General features: G+C 43.2%; 1 protein-coding gene across 3 annotated transcripts in view; it reads left to right on the top strand.

Moving 5' to 3' along the window:
* The window catches only part of mipol1 (mirror-image polydactyly 1), a 77,719-nt gene that overhangs the window by 50,290 nt on the left and 9,238 nt on the right, over positions 1-18,191 (top strand). For all 3 annotated transcript variants that reach the window (XM_035743329.2, XM_035743328.2, XM_035743327.2), the window contains 4 exons: positions 286-319; positions 731-901; positions 5,802-5,909; positions 10,805-10,908. In XM_035743329.2, the coding sequence (XP_035599222.2) occupies positions 286-319; positions 731-901; positions 5,802-5,909; positions 10,805-10,908 (417 nt within the window). The remainder of the gene's footprint in view (positions 1-285; positions 320-730; positions 902-5,801; positions 5,910-10,804; positions 10,909-18,191) is intronic.

Genomic DNA, 18,191 nt, shown 5'->3' with positions numbered 1-18,191 from the left:
AGTAAACATGAATATACAGGGCATTACTGGATGAATAATGGCTGGGGTCTGCTGGCACTTTTCATATGTTGGGGGGTGTCTTTTGTTCTGATCATCGACTCTGAAAACCTCCGGAACAGAACGCAATTATTGGATGTGAGGAAGATTTGGGAAGTGATCTCATTTCGCCGCACTAAGGAAAGACAACTCTCTCTTCTCTCTCTCTCCCCCCCTCTCATTCTGTCCTCTCTCCCCCTTTCTCTCTCTCTGTCTCTCTCTGTCTCTCTCTCTTCCCCCTATGCTCAGCCTGGAGAATATTAACCCTGAGGAAAGCGACGCGGTAAGCCCTCCCCTTAGGAGCTCATGTGGGCTCACTTTTTTTCTCTCGCCAGAATGTCCTCAATAAAAAGGTATTGGGGAAACCAAGGACAGCTAAGCACATTTCAACACTATGATATTGTTATTATATTTTGTTAACATCTCCTTAAATAAAACATATGACTATAAATATATTGTTATTATTGGCTAATGAAGGCTTGACATTTTTAACATGAATTCAGATATACCCTACATGTGCACACACCTATACACCACGTCTGAGAACTGATATTTGTGCACCTGTAGCATCTGCATATTCATTACATTTTTGTTGTTTTGTATGTTTTTTTATTTTGGTCAGTTGCTGCTGTTGAATTAGGAATGATGTGTGTGTGTGTGTGTCTGTGTTGCACCTGCTCGTCGTGTGTGTTAGGACCTTGAGGAACTGCTGAACAGGGTGAACAGTGCAGATTCAGCGCTGGGGATTGAGCGGAGCGGGGGGGTGATCGTGGACCGGCTGCAGAAGGTCCGGGAGAGAAGGAGGAAGATTACAGCAGAGGAGATGAATGCTGTTATAGAGGAGAGAGAGACAGCACTGGCCAGGGTGGGTCTGAACGACACCACACACACACACACACACACACACACACACACACACACACACACACACACACACACACACACACACACACACACACACACACACACACACACAGTCGTTATAGAGGAGAGAGAGACAGCACTGGCCAGGGTGGGTCTGAACGACACTACACACACACACACACACACACACACACACACACACACACACACACAGTCGTTATAGAGGAGAGAGAGACAGCACTGGCCAGGGTGGGTCTGAACGACACCACACACACACACAGTCGTTATAGAGGAGAGAGAGACAGCACTGGCCAGGGTGGGTCTGAACGACACTACGCACACACGCACACACACACACACACAGTCGTTATAGAGGAGAGAGAGACAGCACTGGCCAGGGTGGGTCTGAACGACACTACGAACACACACAGTCATTATAGAGGAGAGAGACATGTTTAAAAAATTAACCACAGTGTCTCTCCTCTGAATAATGAAATAAATTGCTATCTCCAGCACTATTGGCATCTCCCCCATTTTCTCAATTTTAAAATGCCCTTTGATTGGAAGTCTATTTTGCCGATACACACTGACACACATAGGCAAACACGGCTCACCTAACTAGTTCACATGTACACAAGGCAAGAAATCTCTTCTCCCCCCCCCCCTTAGACGCCAGGGGTTGTGTCTGACATTGTCTGTTTTGATTCAGTAAAACCAACTACTTGATTCACATTGGAGGTTATGGTCGTGTAAACTCAAATGTTTGATACATCCATCTTACCTGGATATTTTCAAGGATTTAAAAACAAACAAGCAGCCTGACAAATATTGACATCCAGATATTATACTTCAACATTCAAATTCCCGGTATTTGCTTGGATATCTGGGATGTTGATATATAGACTAGACCTCTCATGTAGTGATTCAGTGTCCTGTTTTACAACTGGGTTTGTTTGAGGAGAGTTATGCAGACAAGCCACCGTTTTTGTGCCAATGTGGAAAAACAAGTCCATATATTAAAGCTTCCAATTGGCTCATTCATCCCCCCTCCTCTCCCCTGTAACTATTCCCCAGGTCATTGCTGTAAATGAGAATGTGTTCTCAGTCAACTTACCTGGTAAATAAGGGTTAATAAAATAGGAACCTGTCACAGCCCCACAGTATTACTGTTGACCAAAATATCAATTGGGAAATCCCCAAATTATAATTTCGAGCAGGGGTTCCAAACTTTTTCACTCAGGCCCCCATTGGGAAACTTCCCGCAACCCCCGTGTGTGCGCTACGTCTATTTCTATAGGCACAAACACTGTTCATGACACACACTGTTCACACCCCTCTTCTTGGCTGAGAGAAAATGTTGTATGTAGACAGTTTACGTATGTTCTGCAATTCGACACATTTTGCCATGTCTTGTGTGTGTTCATGTGATATCTGAGTGACTCAAACGTTACAACAACAAAAATTGGCAAAGGAAACAGCAACAAAATTCAAATTTGCCGACATGGGCTAGTTGATCTGGACATTTCTGACAAGTTATAAATAGCTCTCTACGGTATGCAATGATTAACATGACAAGAGGAACTGATGATGCACTACCCAATTTAGAAATTGCACCTTGTGCGTTCTACTATTCCAACTTCCAAGAGTAAGCTGAAAGCCGGACTTCCTTAAAAAATGTGTCCGTCCATACATCCATGTCCGTCCATACATCCATCTATCTAGCAAAAATCACCATGTCAGACACTCGCTCCTCTTTAGGAAGGTGTGGTAAGAATGTCAATCATAGCTCAGAGTTTTCAGCAGGACACTACTGTGCAGGGAGTCATACGGTCATGCATTCATCTGGGTGGGTGGTCGCAGACAGAGCTGCGAACTGTTTCTAGCTGGAGTTTGACATTTTTCTCTGTAGCCTGGATTTACCAGGCATATTATGATTGGGATGCTTCCTTTCTGCTTCCCTCCCTGTGGGTGAGCTTCATGGATCTCTGTCCCGTTCAGCCCGACGCCGGGGCATTAAAAGGCAGGCATCAGACGTATGGAGAAGAAAGGCCTCCGCAACTCCACTATGGCTGCGTTCTAAATGGCGCCCTATTTTCCTATATACTGTAGTGCAGTACTTTTGACTAGGGCCCATAGGGCTCTGGTCAAAAGTAGTCTTTGATATAGGGAATCGGGGACCATTTGGGACTCGCCTATATGTAGACTGAACAGATTCAGCTTCATGGAGGTCACGCTGCTCCGGAGCAACACTTCCGACTGGTCTAAAGCAAGTCTAGTTTCATGTGCCTGTAGACTCTCTCTCTGTGAAGAAGGCATATTGGTTTATAGGGCTGTATGATATGCTGATTCAGTTGAGACAGGATCTCTAATGGGTCCATTTTAGTCAATGGGATGTGTAATAAACAGGTATTTCTAGTAACTTTTCTAGTAATGCCAGGTTAGCTGTATTGGTCCAACTTAGCTACTGTTATACGTTTCAGTCATAAAATTAGAATATGGTTTCAGTATTGGTTCACTGTGTTCTGAGACTCAGTAACAGAAGAACCACAGAACTAGAGTGAATAGAACAGGCGTCCCTATTCAAGTCAATGATGGCATAATTGGTGAACTGGCAGCCTCATTCTATTTCTATGAAAAGAACACTCCTCTCCTGCTCAATTTCTCATCGTTGGTTCAGTCTCTTCTCTCCTCTCTCATCCACCCACCTCTGTTAATTATGTTGTCCCAGGTGTTCAAGCCATTTGATGAGGCTTTTTTTTACAATGCCTAAATCAAAGACTATGTGGACTTTGGGGGGAAACTTTGTTCAAAATACAAGCTGGTGCGATCAAGTTTTTCGCTCCAGAGAAGTTCTTCAAAATATGAGAGCCTAAATCTGATTTTCGAAATGTGTTGATTCTCCAGATTTGTACACATTTACAGCAGTGCTCACACATTTAAAAATCTAGTAACCAGCTGACCAATGCAATGACTCAAGTTCATAGAAGTCGGTCAATGAATTTGAGGTTGACTCAAGTTTCGAGGTTGTCAATGAGGGAGATGTCGCCAGTCTTCTTAATGCCTCTGACTTTAACACAAGGCTGAGTGGGAGCAACCAGCTGAGCTCAACCCTAGACTACAACCATATCTCCGCAAAACCCCGGGCTAACATCACATTCACATCTCCTGGAAAGAATATTGCCCCTACTTTTTGCGGAGGGCAAAAAAAATAATCTTTGGAGCAATTTTAAAAGTAGGTTACAAATGCCTGTTCCTAATCCCTGTGAGGCGGGGATGGTCTCCACACTCTATCCTGAAGGATTTCTGCGTCCCCTGCTGCTCTTCCTATCCCTCTCTTCATCTCGAAGGGATTAGCCCACTGCGACTACCAGAGGGCCGCTACACCCACCAGCCTGCTGGAATATGAAAAGCTGGATAAGTGAAGGGAGGGAGGAGGAACAGGAAAGCCATCTATTCTGTCCTATACCCCCCCCATTCCCTCTTCTTATTTTCTCTCTATAAAGTGAATGCTGCAAAACAAAGGTTATTGATTTGTTAGGTACCTGGCAGTATGGTTACTTTAAGCATTGGTGAAAATTGTTCCTTGGTGGACTAGTGTACATGTTAAAAACTGAGAGCTGACCTTTTGCTATGTTCTGATTTGTCGCCTTTCATTGCCAAATCCACATATTTTCCCAGCGTCGATGATGTGCAATTGAGTGACGAGCCTCTGATTTGATTGACCGTGTGATGCACGTGTGTTTTCAGGCATTATGCGCCGAACATATGTAACGCTAGGTAATCCGTGTCTGCTCCGTCCTCCATGTGTTCCGAAGGAGTGATGTGTTTGGGTGCCGTACTGTAGCCCCAGGAGTGGCCTTCCTAGCCTGCCTGGGAAGAATAGAGAGGTGCGCTCCTTCTCTCTGTGTTCAGATTGAAATACTTTTAGCCCAAAACATCTGTTGCCTGTAAGCCATAACTCACCCTGACACTAAAGAGAAGCTTTGTGTTTTGTCTGGACCAGGGAACTATTATTCCAGACGGCAGAGGAAGAGGATGAGGGACGAGAGCAGCGAGCGGGGCTCCTAGGCTGCGCCCGCCTGCTCTTGTTTGCGGGAGCACTTTGGGGTTTTTTAGGCAGCTGGAAGTCGAAACATTGCGACTTGTCAGGGTGAGAGGGATGGTTTTACATTCCTGGTAAGTGTCCTTTAGTCTTCGAATGTGCACATGGAGAAGAACACATATAGGCTGGTATGAAACAACTCTGGCTTACAATAACACTGAGACGTCCTGACTGAGCCGCGGTCTGTGCCACGGTTTGGGTGTTTATACTGTCTGTCTGTCTGTCTGTCTCAGTCTGTCAGTCTGTCAGTCTGTCAGTGTAGTCTGCAGTGCCTGTGGGGGAAAACAGGGGAACTGCTGACATCAAGAGTAGATAACAATCACATAGTATGTAGTAATTCACATTGCGTCTGTTTATGGTATTGAAAAAGATACCTTTTGGTAATTATTTTTAAACACTTTTATGAAAGCCTCATTTGTCATCAAAGTATATTGCATGTTATTAAGTCATTAAATAATGTATTTATAAATGCTGAAGAATACAGGTCGACACATACATTTGCGGTATGATTTTTTTTTTTTTTTCAGAAATAGACCAGTGAAAACAAGATGTCTCTGATCTTTTCAAACGGTTGTAACTGGTCGGTTTGGCCTATAAACTCTCCATTTCTCTTTGTCCTTCATGACTCATAAGAAGCTACTCTGCCAAGGAGTAGAAACCGAGAGCTACTAGTGGGAAAGACTGGCTGAAGCATGTATACATTTAGCTCTGCCTGCCTGGCATGCCGAGGCTTTCACTGCACTGCGAGGGGCGAATTCCCTACTAATGTATTTCTCTTCCTCTGGCTCTTCTTCCACAGTGCAAGAGGCTGGAGCAGGATCTCCTACAGGCAAGAGAGCAGAGCCAGACTTCAGCAAACAACTTGAGACACCTGACTGCCGAAAACAATCAAGAGCGTTCTCAGAAGGTAAATCAACCCCCCCCTTTTTTTGCCCCTCTCGCAGGAGAATCCTTGCAAATTAAGGCTTTGAGCAGCACAGGTTCTCCTTCTCTAGGGTCACGTTCCAAATGGCACCCTTTTCCCTATATAGTGCACTACTTTTGATCAGAGAGCCCTATGGGCCCTGGTCAAAAATATTGCACTATAAAGGGAATAGGGTGCCATTTGGGCCGAGAACCCTGTGTATGAATACATGGGGCTGTGTACATCCGAGCTCACTGCTGCTGTTTGCCAACAGGTCTTATATGTCCTCCCCCACTCCTACTACAGTATGCTGGGCTCTTACTTAGATACCAACCCCTAAAACCAGCCCTGCCCCCATACTCACACGCCACATTTCTATTTAAATTTTCCTCACAGGTAAAATGGTATTGTTTATTCAACCACTCACTGTTTGCTTGTTTTTTGCCCTTATTTGGCTTGGTGATCTAAAGCGATGGAGCTGTTGGTTGGGTGATCCAACCAACAATTTGATGGGATTTAGAATGACATCATCAACAAGGGGCTAGGGCCTTAATGTCACACACACACACACCAACACACAAACGTGTCCCCTCCAGTGAGGTACAGGGTAAACACAAGACTATTTGATTTCTTCCATTCATCTGATGAAGCAGAGCCCCCTCTGCTTAATGCGGAGAGAGTGAGCTGTAAACATGCTCATTAGATAGGGCTAGCTAGGTGAACGGTATCACCCCACCGATGAGCCTGAAGTGGCAAGGTTGCCTGAGAGGTCAGCTGATGGTCCCATTACAAAAAGGATTATCTGAGGATACAGTAGATTACACTGCTATATGTTTGCAGCCAGGCCTATTCTGACTAGTGCTCGCCTTGCTTGCAGGCTATTGTTCTGTCTGTAGTCATTCACTGCTCTCTCCTCCTTGTCCTTTGGCTGACTAAGCTCTCGAGTCACCACCATTTGGAATTGATAGAAAAAGCAATAAGGCACAGAATTACCACATAGCTAGCTCCCTTATTGTTGCCTCTGACCTATTCCAACAGCTACATTTTATACATTATATTATACATTATTTTATACATTATTTTATACCTTATTTTATACTTTATATCCTCATAATTAACATTTGCTTTGATTACTACTGTCTCTGGGTGTGATTGCCACATTTTTGAAACCTTATATTTCACTAATGGAATTCATGATCATGAAAATCACGGCAACATTTGTTGGCCAGTATGGTGAAACGGACACACCCGCTGTTTGTTGATGAAAACAATGAACACGTTCGTGACTAGGGAGTATTGTGGTCGTTTTATTTATTTCAGATGACTATGATGAGTTCTTCTGCTTTAACTCAACTATGAGAACCTCCCTCCAGTCTTCTCCTGCTCTTTCTAAAGGCTGCTTGCTGCCAGTATCTGTACTCTTTCTTTATTTCTCACACGGTTTCTCCACTGATGGCTTATTAAGAAATATATTACATTTTGTTATTAATGTAGCACTTGGTTTTTCTATAAATCCCCTTAATTATAGATTGGCTCCTGGGATTACAGAGCAGGGTTTTAATTTCAAATGAAACGGGAACAGCTGTCATAAAATTAGTCAACAGGGGCGGGAACAGATCCACAAAACAATTTTAAAACTCGCAGATCTTTGATTCGTCAATTGACATTTTACTTTAAAGGAACCAGCTGAGAGAAAATTACTTTTAAATTGATTTCAAAATAGAAAGGTCAGTGTCAGAAAGTCTTCTGCTGAAATTCATCTTGACGTGCAGAAAATGTACTCATTTTAGGTCTATTTTGTTCTATAAATGCATGAATGGACTCTCTGTATACTCATAGCCTAAATGGTTTCTTTTTTTAAAGAATTAGAGAAACAGGGACAGGGAACATGACCAACCCAACATTCCCAATTTGTTTACATTTTAAGATCCCCAGACTTGCATTTGATCATGATACCAAATTCTTCCCTAGCATGACTAAGTAATGTCAAGTAGAAGTGTCGTGGAGGAGCAGGCTGAATCTGAGCTGCTAGGGTTAGCTAGACGGAGGAAGCAGTCGTAATGATTAACTGCATTGGCGAGGCGGGGAGAGGAGAGGAGCATTGCAGTGTGATCATTCTGGGCTGTCAGTGCTTGAAAGAAAAGCTGGTGTGCAAACACAGGTGGTTCAGGGCTAGGGCAGCCACTACAACAGACCACTTGAAATGACCTGAGCATTGAGAGCAATGAGAACCCCTCAACCCCGGCCCTCTCCTCTCCACCCCTGCCATTTCAGAGGGCCCTAAAGTCACAGACATCTACTCCGCTCAAGACAAGCCCACACACACACACTCTCTCACACACACACAGGGCTTTAGGACCCACTTACAGAGCGTCCTTGAGAAGACTGAAGAACTGGTTCTCTCACAGGCACTCATAGATGAAAACATGATCTGTGTTTTATATTCATTTCTATTCACACTGAGGTGGGAATAATACTGTGAAATTGTGAAAATTATGATAATGGATTTTAGTGTAAGTTTGAAATGTTTGGGATGGGGTTTTGGCCTGCCTGGTGACATCACTGTGTGGTAAATTAGTTCATAGACCAATAAGAAGAGACCAAACCTCTCTACCAATAACAGCTCATTTTTTGTGTTCCCCTCCCCACTCAGACCACTTTGAAACTGTACTAGCCAAATTCTTGCTTGAGAAATTGCTCTTTTTGCTTCTTTTTATTTTTAAACAATCACAGTAAGCGACGTAATTGCTACCCAGAAATGATTTGATATTGAGCTAGAAACAGCAGCATTGGACCTTTAAAAAATTAAAATAGGATCTGAAACCTACAGCTTGATACTATTATTTGTTGAAGACATTATCATGAAAGCACAGTCATCATACACTTGCTCATTAACTAGCCCTCGGTTTAATGTGAATGCAGGTACGTTACTTGTTGCTGCGGTCTAGTATGTCAAGGGCTTAGTTGCCAGGCGTCGTCTCTGGCTGTCGTTATCTCTGATTGATGTCCATTAACATTAGCAGGTGATTCAGAGTGGAGGACAGGAGGAGGAAAGGCAGTGCAATTTGACACTAGTTTAAATTCTATTCTTCTAATTGGCCACTACAGATGAATAAGGTTACGGAGAATGTTGAGAACATAGTCCAGAATCAAATATATATTAGATCTTCTATTTATATCCATCAACAAAGTCCACATCAGTCAATAGTTTGTCGTGTGTCATAACAGATGCAGCCTTCCATAGATTGATCTTCCCAGTTCCCACCGAGTCAGAAATGCCAGCCAGTCCCTGCTGCCAATCTGTTGCACTTTGGCCCCATCCGCCCCACCAGCGGCTGTATGCCCTGCAACCTCCTGTACTGTACCCTCTAAAAGGTCACGCTAGTTATTCTCCTTCACAGGACTGCCTGCCTTCATCATCACAACAGGTTAACCCGCTACTCTGTCAACCTCATTTGGATATTATTCTAATGAATGCTGATATAATACATATGATTAAAAGAAACTGGCTTTGAAGTCTAGCTCTCCTCCCAGTTGGTGAAAAGTACATATTGACTTTAGAGGTTGGCCTCTTTTTGATGTTCTCTTTGACTTGGGAGACCTTGCTGCCAGTAATTAGAAGGATGGTTCTGGAGACCCGAGGGGGAAGCTGCATGTACTTAGTTAAGCCAAAGGTGTTTATAGCAGCAGACCCCAGCCCAGCCCAGTGCTCATATGGTTTTGTCCAAGTCATAAGAGGCTTAAAAAATGAGTTGCATTTTTCCGCACGACAAATGTATTTTTTTTTTTTTAAACTTTTTAACAGTTAGGTACTTTCTAAATATGTCCAATAAGAACACAGATTTCCCTTTTTGCAGTGCCCTACTGAACATAACCCTGTTGTCCAATTCTCTTCTCCTCACAGATTTAGACAAAGCCCTTCCTAGCTCTCTCCCTCCTCCTCTATCACACAGAAGCTATAGATATTGCGGTCATTTACAGTATGGCCCTGTCTGCCTTGTTTATTTAAACCTCCTCCATTGTTCCCTCCTCTCCCAGCTGTTGAGACCATCAATACATCTGTTTCAACGGCTGCTAATTAGCAGGGTCTTTATTGTGGGCCAGGTTTAACCACAGGGTTGCCCAGGACACATTCACTCACACACACACACTGTTTACCCAGCGTCCCCTGCTCCCACCCACCGCCGCGACCAGTCCCGCCGGCCTCCCTTCCCGGTAGGCCCTCTGAGTAGGTGCTGAGTGGAGAGACAATAGCATGAATGGGATCCCCTCAGAGCATCCTCATTGTGTAGGATGCTCCCCGTGTGCTGCTGGGACTGCTGGCGCTCTACATGCGCTTGAATTAAAACGCAGTTAAAAGACATACGCTGCTACACTGCAGACATGGATAGTTCTCTGTGTGAGAGGAATCAGTGGTCTTACATTTGCAGCTTCGGCCTCAGTACGAAAACTACTGCGAGAACCCGTAAAGAAGTGATAATTCAGCTGCATTTTAACATGATTTGGTTTTGAGTAAACTACTTTTTCCAGTGTTCAAAAACGGAATGCATAAGATGTTTCTGTGAAAAGTGTGTTAACTTTGTCAAATCAAAATGGTCAAAATGCAGGAGCATTTGTGAATGTCTTCTTTCAGAAAGAGAGAGCCATTGATGAAAAACATTGATTCAACCACCCGGGCACAATGTCACTTGACTGCTACAAGCTATGTTTGTCAGACTGTGATGGGATGTGTGTGTGTGTCTGTTCCTTGTGTTTTTACCAGAAGGTGCCGGAGATAGTCATATGTGTTCTACACAAAAGATCAGTGATGTTACAATTAGTAATCATGTTCGATCTATTCATTGCATTTCTATCTGCGTCATTCTGAACAGTCTGTCTGTCCGTCCGTTGTGTTGTAGTGTTACCAGGAGGACGTAGAGGCGGTTCAGAGAGAGAGAGACAGGGCCCTGGAGCACATTCAACGGCTGGAGGAGGAAATACAAACACTGCGAACGTACCACAGGTGACACACACACACACACACACACACACACACACACACACACACACACACACACACACACACACACACACACACACACACTTCCCCTTTTTAAAAATGCTACACCTTCACTATCATCTGCATAGACGATTCAAATATAGGAATCCCTATCTGCATAAGTGAACATTCACAGTTAATAGGAATATATGGTTTGTTGCTGCTCGGTACATTGATATGATTTCTGCTGTGGATATTGGATATTTAAAGGCACAACAGTGAAATATGATCAGCAATATATTAGTCAATGTGACTTAGCAGGATCTTAGTGGGAAGTCATTTGTGTCGTCATATCTATAATATAATGTAATGCTCAATCGTGCATTTTTCCAATAGTACATTTTATGTCAACAAAAAGTATCCCGTCTTTGATGTAAACGATTGTAAAATACTGACCCTAGTAATAAAGTATTATATTCCAGTGTAATTTTGAATCCAATTCTGCACCAATAATACTAGCAGCAGGGAGAGTGTTACACATTCATGTCACCATAGATCCTTTCAATTGTATTTGGCTGAAGGAGTTGGGGGTGTCACACCTCATTTTAACTTCTTAATCAAATACAATTCTGCACAGCAAGACAGATCATCGCTCTCCCACGTATTAAAAATGAGAAGCATGTTCTGAGCCAGCTCTCCCTCCAACGTACTCAAGAAAATCCATATTAAGAGTTAAAACCGGACCTCATATGCAGTGTTTGCTCTGGATTGAGATAGCTAAAATATGTAATTACACTCTAGTTAGACTTATAATATTAATCCGTGGGAACTTCTTTATCAGACGTTTTGGAAAATACAGATAAATGAGGAAAGGTTGCTTTTTATTTGTCTCAGTTTTAATCCGCCAATGACCGCTTTTGTCATTTGTCACTCAATGGAAGAAATGAACGCGTTAAAAAAAAGAGACAAGAAACATGGGACACTTGAACTTCCAGCCGTGTAGATGTCCTTCATTGTGTGTTTTCCGTTGGCTCAGAAAGTAGCCGTTCTGGTTTGGTAAACCTGACTCCTGTTCTTAATGTTTCCCATATTCTGATAGTACGTTTTGTGTTTTGTTTTTTTAATCTGCATCTCATCTGTCACGTGGTTGAGTGTTTAACGTCTGGCGTTTGGTTAACACATTGTGACAGATCTATGGTCCTATTCCCACTACGAGATACGAAGAAGAGTCTGAGGAGCGGGGCGACAGAAGAGAATTCTACTTTCTAATTCTACCACGTTACATCGTTGCCTTAACTTTCGTTGTGGATGGCAACCGAACATTTTGGTTCGAGGCTCAAATTGACTGTAAATATCACTGTAGCCCCTGGCCATTAAGCACAAACTATTCAACAATGACAGAAACCTTTCTTCTCAAACATATGACACTATTGAATAATGTAACCAAACCATATTACACTCTTGAATAACGCAACAATTTACATGCATGTATGTGCAGACAATTATAGGATTTATTTTCTCGTCTGTATGCTACAAGACAAAATCACAGAGATACTATAAGGGCGTGTCTTCATCAAGTAATGTTAGCCTATCACAAATGATATATTTTCATCAATATCATGCAAATCATTACATATGGTAAAAGCAAATTGCGATTGAAAATGCGGGTATGAGTGAATTCACCACAATAAGCTGTTTTATATGGAAGCCCATACCAGCCACAAAAAAAGAAAATGTTAATGATTTGTAAATGTGCACAATTGGTCTGTGCTTCAGTCTGATCAACTGTAGACTACTAAAACAACCACAGCTCCAGGTAGCTTAGAAACACCTATGTACTCTGATCACATGGGGGCCAGGGGAAATGTAGCATCATGTTTTTATAGCCCAAGCTACAGTATGTATTTATAGCCTAAAATAGGCCCATTTATTTGTATTCTGAGAAGATGTGAATGTGATCAAATTTGGTTTATATTCACACTTCAGGTGGCTAGGCTACCTCGGCCTTTTGAATCAATATTATTGACTTGAATTAATCAATTAACACAATAGTGGTGACATACTGTATGAGTATATTTTTAATTACAGATGCAAAGGCCTATACGATGCAACCCTGCATAGGCCCATATAAAACCGTTTTTTATAGCTGATTTATTACTGTTGTACACTGCAACTTGAGTCTGAAGTTGGCTATCAGGAAAAACTCTGGGCCCCTGGAAAACAATTCCCTCCCCCCACCTCTGAAATCACCACACAATGTTAAAAATTAAGGGGGGGACTACATTTGACATGTTTTTGGGGATGGGCTTCCATTGTTTTATTTGGCTCAGTGCAGCCGGCAGCTAATGTGACATTTTCAGAATGTCACAGGCTGTTACTACAATTTCAGGCAGGAACTTAATAAAGTTTCAAATATTAGGAAAATGTCTATAGATTTAAGTTGTTTAAAAAAACATTTCTCTGCTATTACCATTTATACTGTAAGAATGTTGGCTCACCGTGACAATTTTGTTCACACTGCCCTGCTCTAAGGGGGCAACTGTCTGGGGTCGTAGGCAAGACGTAGCAAGCACGCAAGTTTACATTTGAGTAATATGTGTAGCCGACGGTATTTTTACCAGAAGTGTAGTAAATGGGAAGAGGCTCTATGAGAACACTAGTAGGATTTTCTGAAGCCCCCCCCACCTCACCATGGCTTTACTCCTAGGACACTGAGGACAACATTGTTTTCTCCTCTTCTCAGACAATTTGTTTCGTGTGAAAACTAGAGAAAGAAAGCGCGAGATAGAAGAGTGGGTCTTGTACTGGTCCTGTGGTGCTAGACCTTTATGTGGGGAACCAGCCTTCGAGGCCCAACAAAGCCCAGAAGAGAAGATGGCCCGGCTATGTGTGTCTGTTTGCTCTGAGGATTCACTGGCCCTCTCCATTGTGTCCCCAGGATAACAACACACCCAATCATATGAAAGGGAGGCAGCAGACGTCAAATAAAAATAAAGAAGAAGAGAAGGGGCCAAAACGCTAGCGACCGGCCAGCCTACCCAGTCAAAACACAGACTCACATTATGGGGTTCCATGTTCAGAGAAACCCCTGTTGGTAAAAAGCAAAAATAGGGAGAAATGTACTAGCCGATGGGGGCCAGTTGTTTTAAAGGGTTGACGTTGGAGGTGCTGGGGGCGGTGGGCTGAGGGAGAGGGGAGACGGCCGGTGCTTTGTTTGAGACCTAGCCAGACCAGGGCTGTGTTCCAAATGTGTCCTAAATGCCACCCTATTACCTACATAGTGCACTACTTTTAACCGGAGACCTATGAGTCTGGTCAAAAGTAGTGCACTACATAGGGGAATAGGGTGCCATTTGGGACTGAACCCAAGGCTGCTGGAGGGAGTTAGTCAGAGCAAGCAGGACACGTATTAACACTCCGGACAGACAGACGGCTCCCTGGGGAAGGCTGATTATAACGGAGGCTGAGTGGGTCGCACTTTAACACCTAAAAACTCAATAGTCATTTGCTTGGCTAGCAGACGGAAACAAGACAGGCTGCCTGGAGTTTCCTACTGGGGCTTCACTATATACGTTCAAATCTGCACAAAACCCCGATGAAGGCTGCACATTGGCTTTAACAGTAAAGAAGTATTTTGATCAACTTCCACTGTCCCTCGGGAGTTGCTGAATTTCCCCTTTCACGGGGCAATTTAGGTTAATTTTAAAGTGATACATAACGTACATCACCATCAAGCCTGACTGAGTAACAGCAAGGAAAAGTGAACCATTGCCTCAGACTCAGGGTTAGCCCTTCCTTATCAGTCTGTGCTGCCCAATACATTTGGCGGATTGTCTGGGAGCCCTCCGAGCAAGCTAAACTCCATCGAGATAGAAACGGAGGAAGTAATTCAAAACGCACAGCAGCACCCTGGCAAACTCTCGAACCTCAAACCGAAATTGGTTTGTGTTCCTATATCGTAGGCAGATGATAGAAACGCGTTATTTAGGAACAAGCCAGTATAAACAGCATGGACACTCCTCCCAGTGCTGAGAGTGTCTCACTGTGATTTATTTATATGGTACTAGGAGCCAAGATATCCTGGTCCCAGATCTGTTTGTGCTGTCTTGCCAACTGCTATGGTCTTTAACATATTGTCATGCCAAACATGACAACGACCATAGTAGTTGGCTATACAGCATAAACAGATCTGGGACCAGTCTAGAGCCAAGGTACGGAAGGTGGCTATACTCCCAGTTAATGTGGTTTGGCTTGGGATACTGTACATGTGTCATAAAAGGTGAGGTGACCTGGCTGCCTCTCAGAGGTAGGTGACACAAACGTTATCCTGTCCAGTACCTGGTGTACCTGTCTGGTAACAGGAGAGGTCTGTGACCAGGCTCTCTCTGCTGACCTTGTGGTTTATTTGTTTAGAGCCCAGAGAGATAAGTCTCTATTAAATGGCATTTTACATACCCAGCCCTTAACAATCCCCCTCCACACTAACCATTAACCATACATACATCCTAAAATGGCACCCTACACCCTTATATAGTGCACTGCTTTTGACCGGGGCTCATAGGGCTCTAGTCAAAGTAGCACACCATAGAGGGAATAGGGTGCCATTTGTGACATACCCCAACTCTAGAATTGGAGGGCAGGTTCGTTGAGCTCTAGCGTCTGTGCTGTGTTATCTGATTGGGGGACTTAATGGCTAACTGTTCTGCATTGCAAACTGTTCTGCGTTGCAAACTGTTCTGTGGGTCACTGGCAGAAACTGGAGCAGAAAGCCACCATGTTCAGAAACACAGAGTGAATAGTCATGAGCATCCTATAGATAGACACAGACGCACAAGAGCAGGTGGGGAGATAAGAATGAGGAATCTGGAGCGGAACTTGTTGTAAATACTGTACTTCATGACAAGAAAGTCATGGGGCGCTTACTAGACCTATTTCTCACTCCAGCTTAGGTATTTGGATGAAACACAGATGGATGAAATGTGATCAGATCAGTTACAACAGGACCTTTCTAGCTAGATTAAACGGACACTCGTCCTCGTGAATGGAACGTGATCAGCTCTAACAGTACAGTACATGCAATGGCCTTGTGCTTTTGTTGTTGTTTTTCCAAGGACTACTTCCCATGGAAGATGTCAGCACTATTAAATATTGGTGCTAAAATCCCCTCATTTTACTTTAATGTGATCCCAGTAGCAGATTTCAGTTAGAAACACAACTTCAAATGACCTCTCATCTGGTTTGTGGTCTCCTTTAACCTCTCTCTCTCTCTCTCTCTCTCTCTCTCTCTCTCTCTCTCTCTCTCTCTCTCTCTCTCTCTCTCTCTCTCTCTCTCTCTCTCTCTCTCTCTCTCTCTCTCTCTCTCTCTCTCTCTCTCTCTCTCTCTCTCTCTCTCTCTCTCTCTCTCTCTCTCTCTCTCTCTCTCTCTCTCTCTCTCTTTCTCTCTCTCTCTCTCTCTCTCTCTCTCTCTCTCTCTCTCTATAGGTAGCTCTCTGTGTCTCCCTGGGAGAATCTCAATTGTCCTCCGTCCTCTCCTTGCCCCTTTTTGAGAAAGGTCATCGAGGAGTGGAGGCGAGGAGAGGAAAGGTTTCATTGCATGAAATGAGACTCCTCCACTCACGTGTCACCGGGCAACTGACGTTTACAGGGATGAAATCCCATAATAACGTTTGTGAATTGATCAAAACAAATGTCGCTAGTTGTGCAATACATTTTACAGATAGAATGATAAGTAGCGTATTGTTTTTAAATGTGTGTGAACAACAACTTATTCAAAGGTGGGCTGGCGGATTTGAAAACACTTCTGAAGCGCGAGGATGCTCTCGTGCATCCTCTGCCGAAGTAGGTAATTAAGGAGGGGAGCAGACTCCTATGTTTGCCTACTAACGAATTGACACTCTCTTCGACCACTTATCGGTTTCCGGGTCACAGAGGAGTCGAGGAGAAGACAGATATTTTGCCCAATTCAGAATCTCCCCCTCCATTCTCTCTCCCTGCTTCGTTCGCTCTTACGCTCTACCAGGAAATGAAAGTGAACAGTTTGAGGACAATGTTTCTCTTTCCTGTTGATTGGTTTCCATGTGTGTTGTAAAGGGAGGGGTATAGTGTAGCTGGGGGGGGGGTCGAGGCGCGGTTGCCAGGGTCAGATAAGATAATCCATATTTAAGCAACACTCCCCCTCCCTCCTCTGTCCTTGTTTGTCACTGTCATCGGACCTTCAGACCCAATATGTTTACATTTAATTAAACAAAGCACACAAACTTTACATCACTTCCAATAGCTATCAATAGCACAGCTGAATTGATTACCCTCAGCTCTGAAAAACAAGAGGAAGCATTAAACAGGAGCTTCATCTTCCCCCTCTGAAACTCATTACAGGCCAGAATGACTGATATGATTTTAAAGCTATGTCCACACGCCTACCTGGAATGGCAGCAGAAACCTCTGGTCATTAATCTAGATTAGATTGTCAGCCGTCAGTGGACAACTGACTATAATGTCGCTCATAGAGCTAATGGAGGATAGAAAGGGTATTTTTATCTGACAAAAACCGTATTACCTAGCTCAGGGCTCTCCAACCCTGTTCCTGGAGAACTACTGTCCTGTAGGTTTTCACTCCAACACTAATCTAGCGCACCTGATTGTAATAATTAGCTAGTTGAGAAGCTGAATCAGGTTAGTTACGACTGGGGTTGGAGTGAAAACATTATAGGAGAGTAGCTCTCCACGAACAGGGTTGTAGAGCCTTGACCTAGCTAGTTACCTGCCCCTTCAATGAATGGGGTTGTTTTAATGTTTAGCTTTGAATTGATATTTAACTCTGAGGTACAGTGATTTTTTTTAATCAAGCAAGTTGTGGAAAATATATCATATAAATCTTTCATTTATAGAAGTGGAATGCCCGGGGTTATTGCATACTATGTTATATTGCAAGTCAAGGATTGTGTCATCCAATGGCCTTCACCAGATTGTTCAATGATGTTGATGATTATTATTTCTATTTTATCTCTGTGCGTCAATAACAGTGACTTGAAACTCTTGCTGAATTAAGGATCACATATTGGTCTTTGGAGAGGAGAGAGTGAGAGCCTCATTATCCAATCTCATTTTTAATCATATTGCCAGTGAGACATATTTTTCAAATATATTTTTTCAATTGATTGGACACATTCTTGTGGGATTGTCCAAAAATATGCATTGGAATTGGTTTGGGTTAATAACTGAACTGGTGACGGGCAAGGGTATTGTTCCTGTACTGTAATCGAGTGAAGAATGGAGTAATACATCTGTAATAGGATTTGTCCCAAATG

Source organism: Oncorhynchus keta, chromosome 29, assembly GCF_023373465.1.
Source record: "Oncorhynchus keta strain PuntledgeMale-10-30-2019 chromosome 29, Oket_V2, whole genome shotgun sequence".
In the NCBI taxonomy this organism is placed as follows: domain Eukaryota; kingdom Metazoa; phylum Chordata; class Actinopteri; order Salmoniformes; family Salmonidae; genus Oncorhynchus; species Oncorhynchus keta.
The sequence above is the reverse complement of the archived record's forward strand: the minus strand, read 5'-3'. Positions and strand labels throughout refer to the sequence as shown.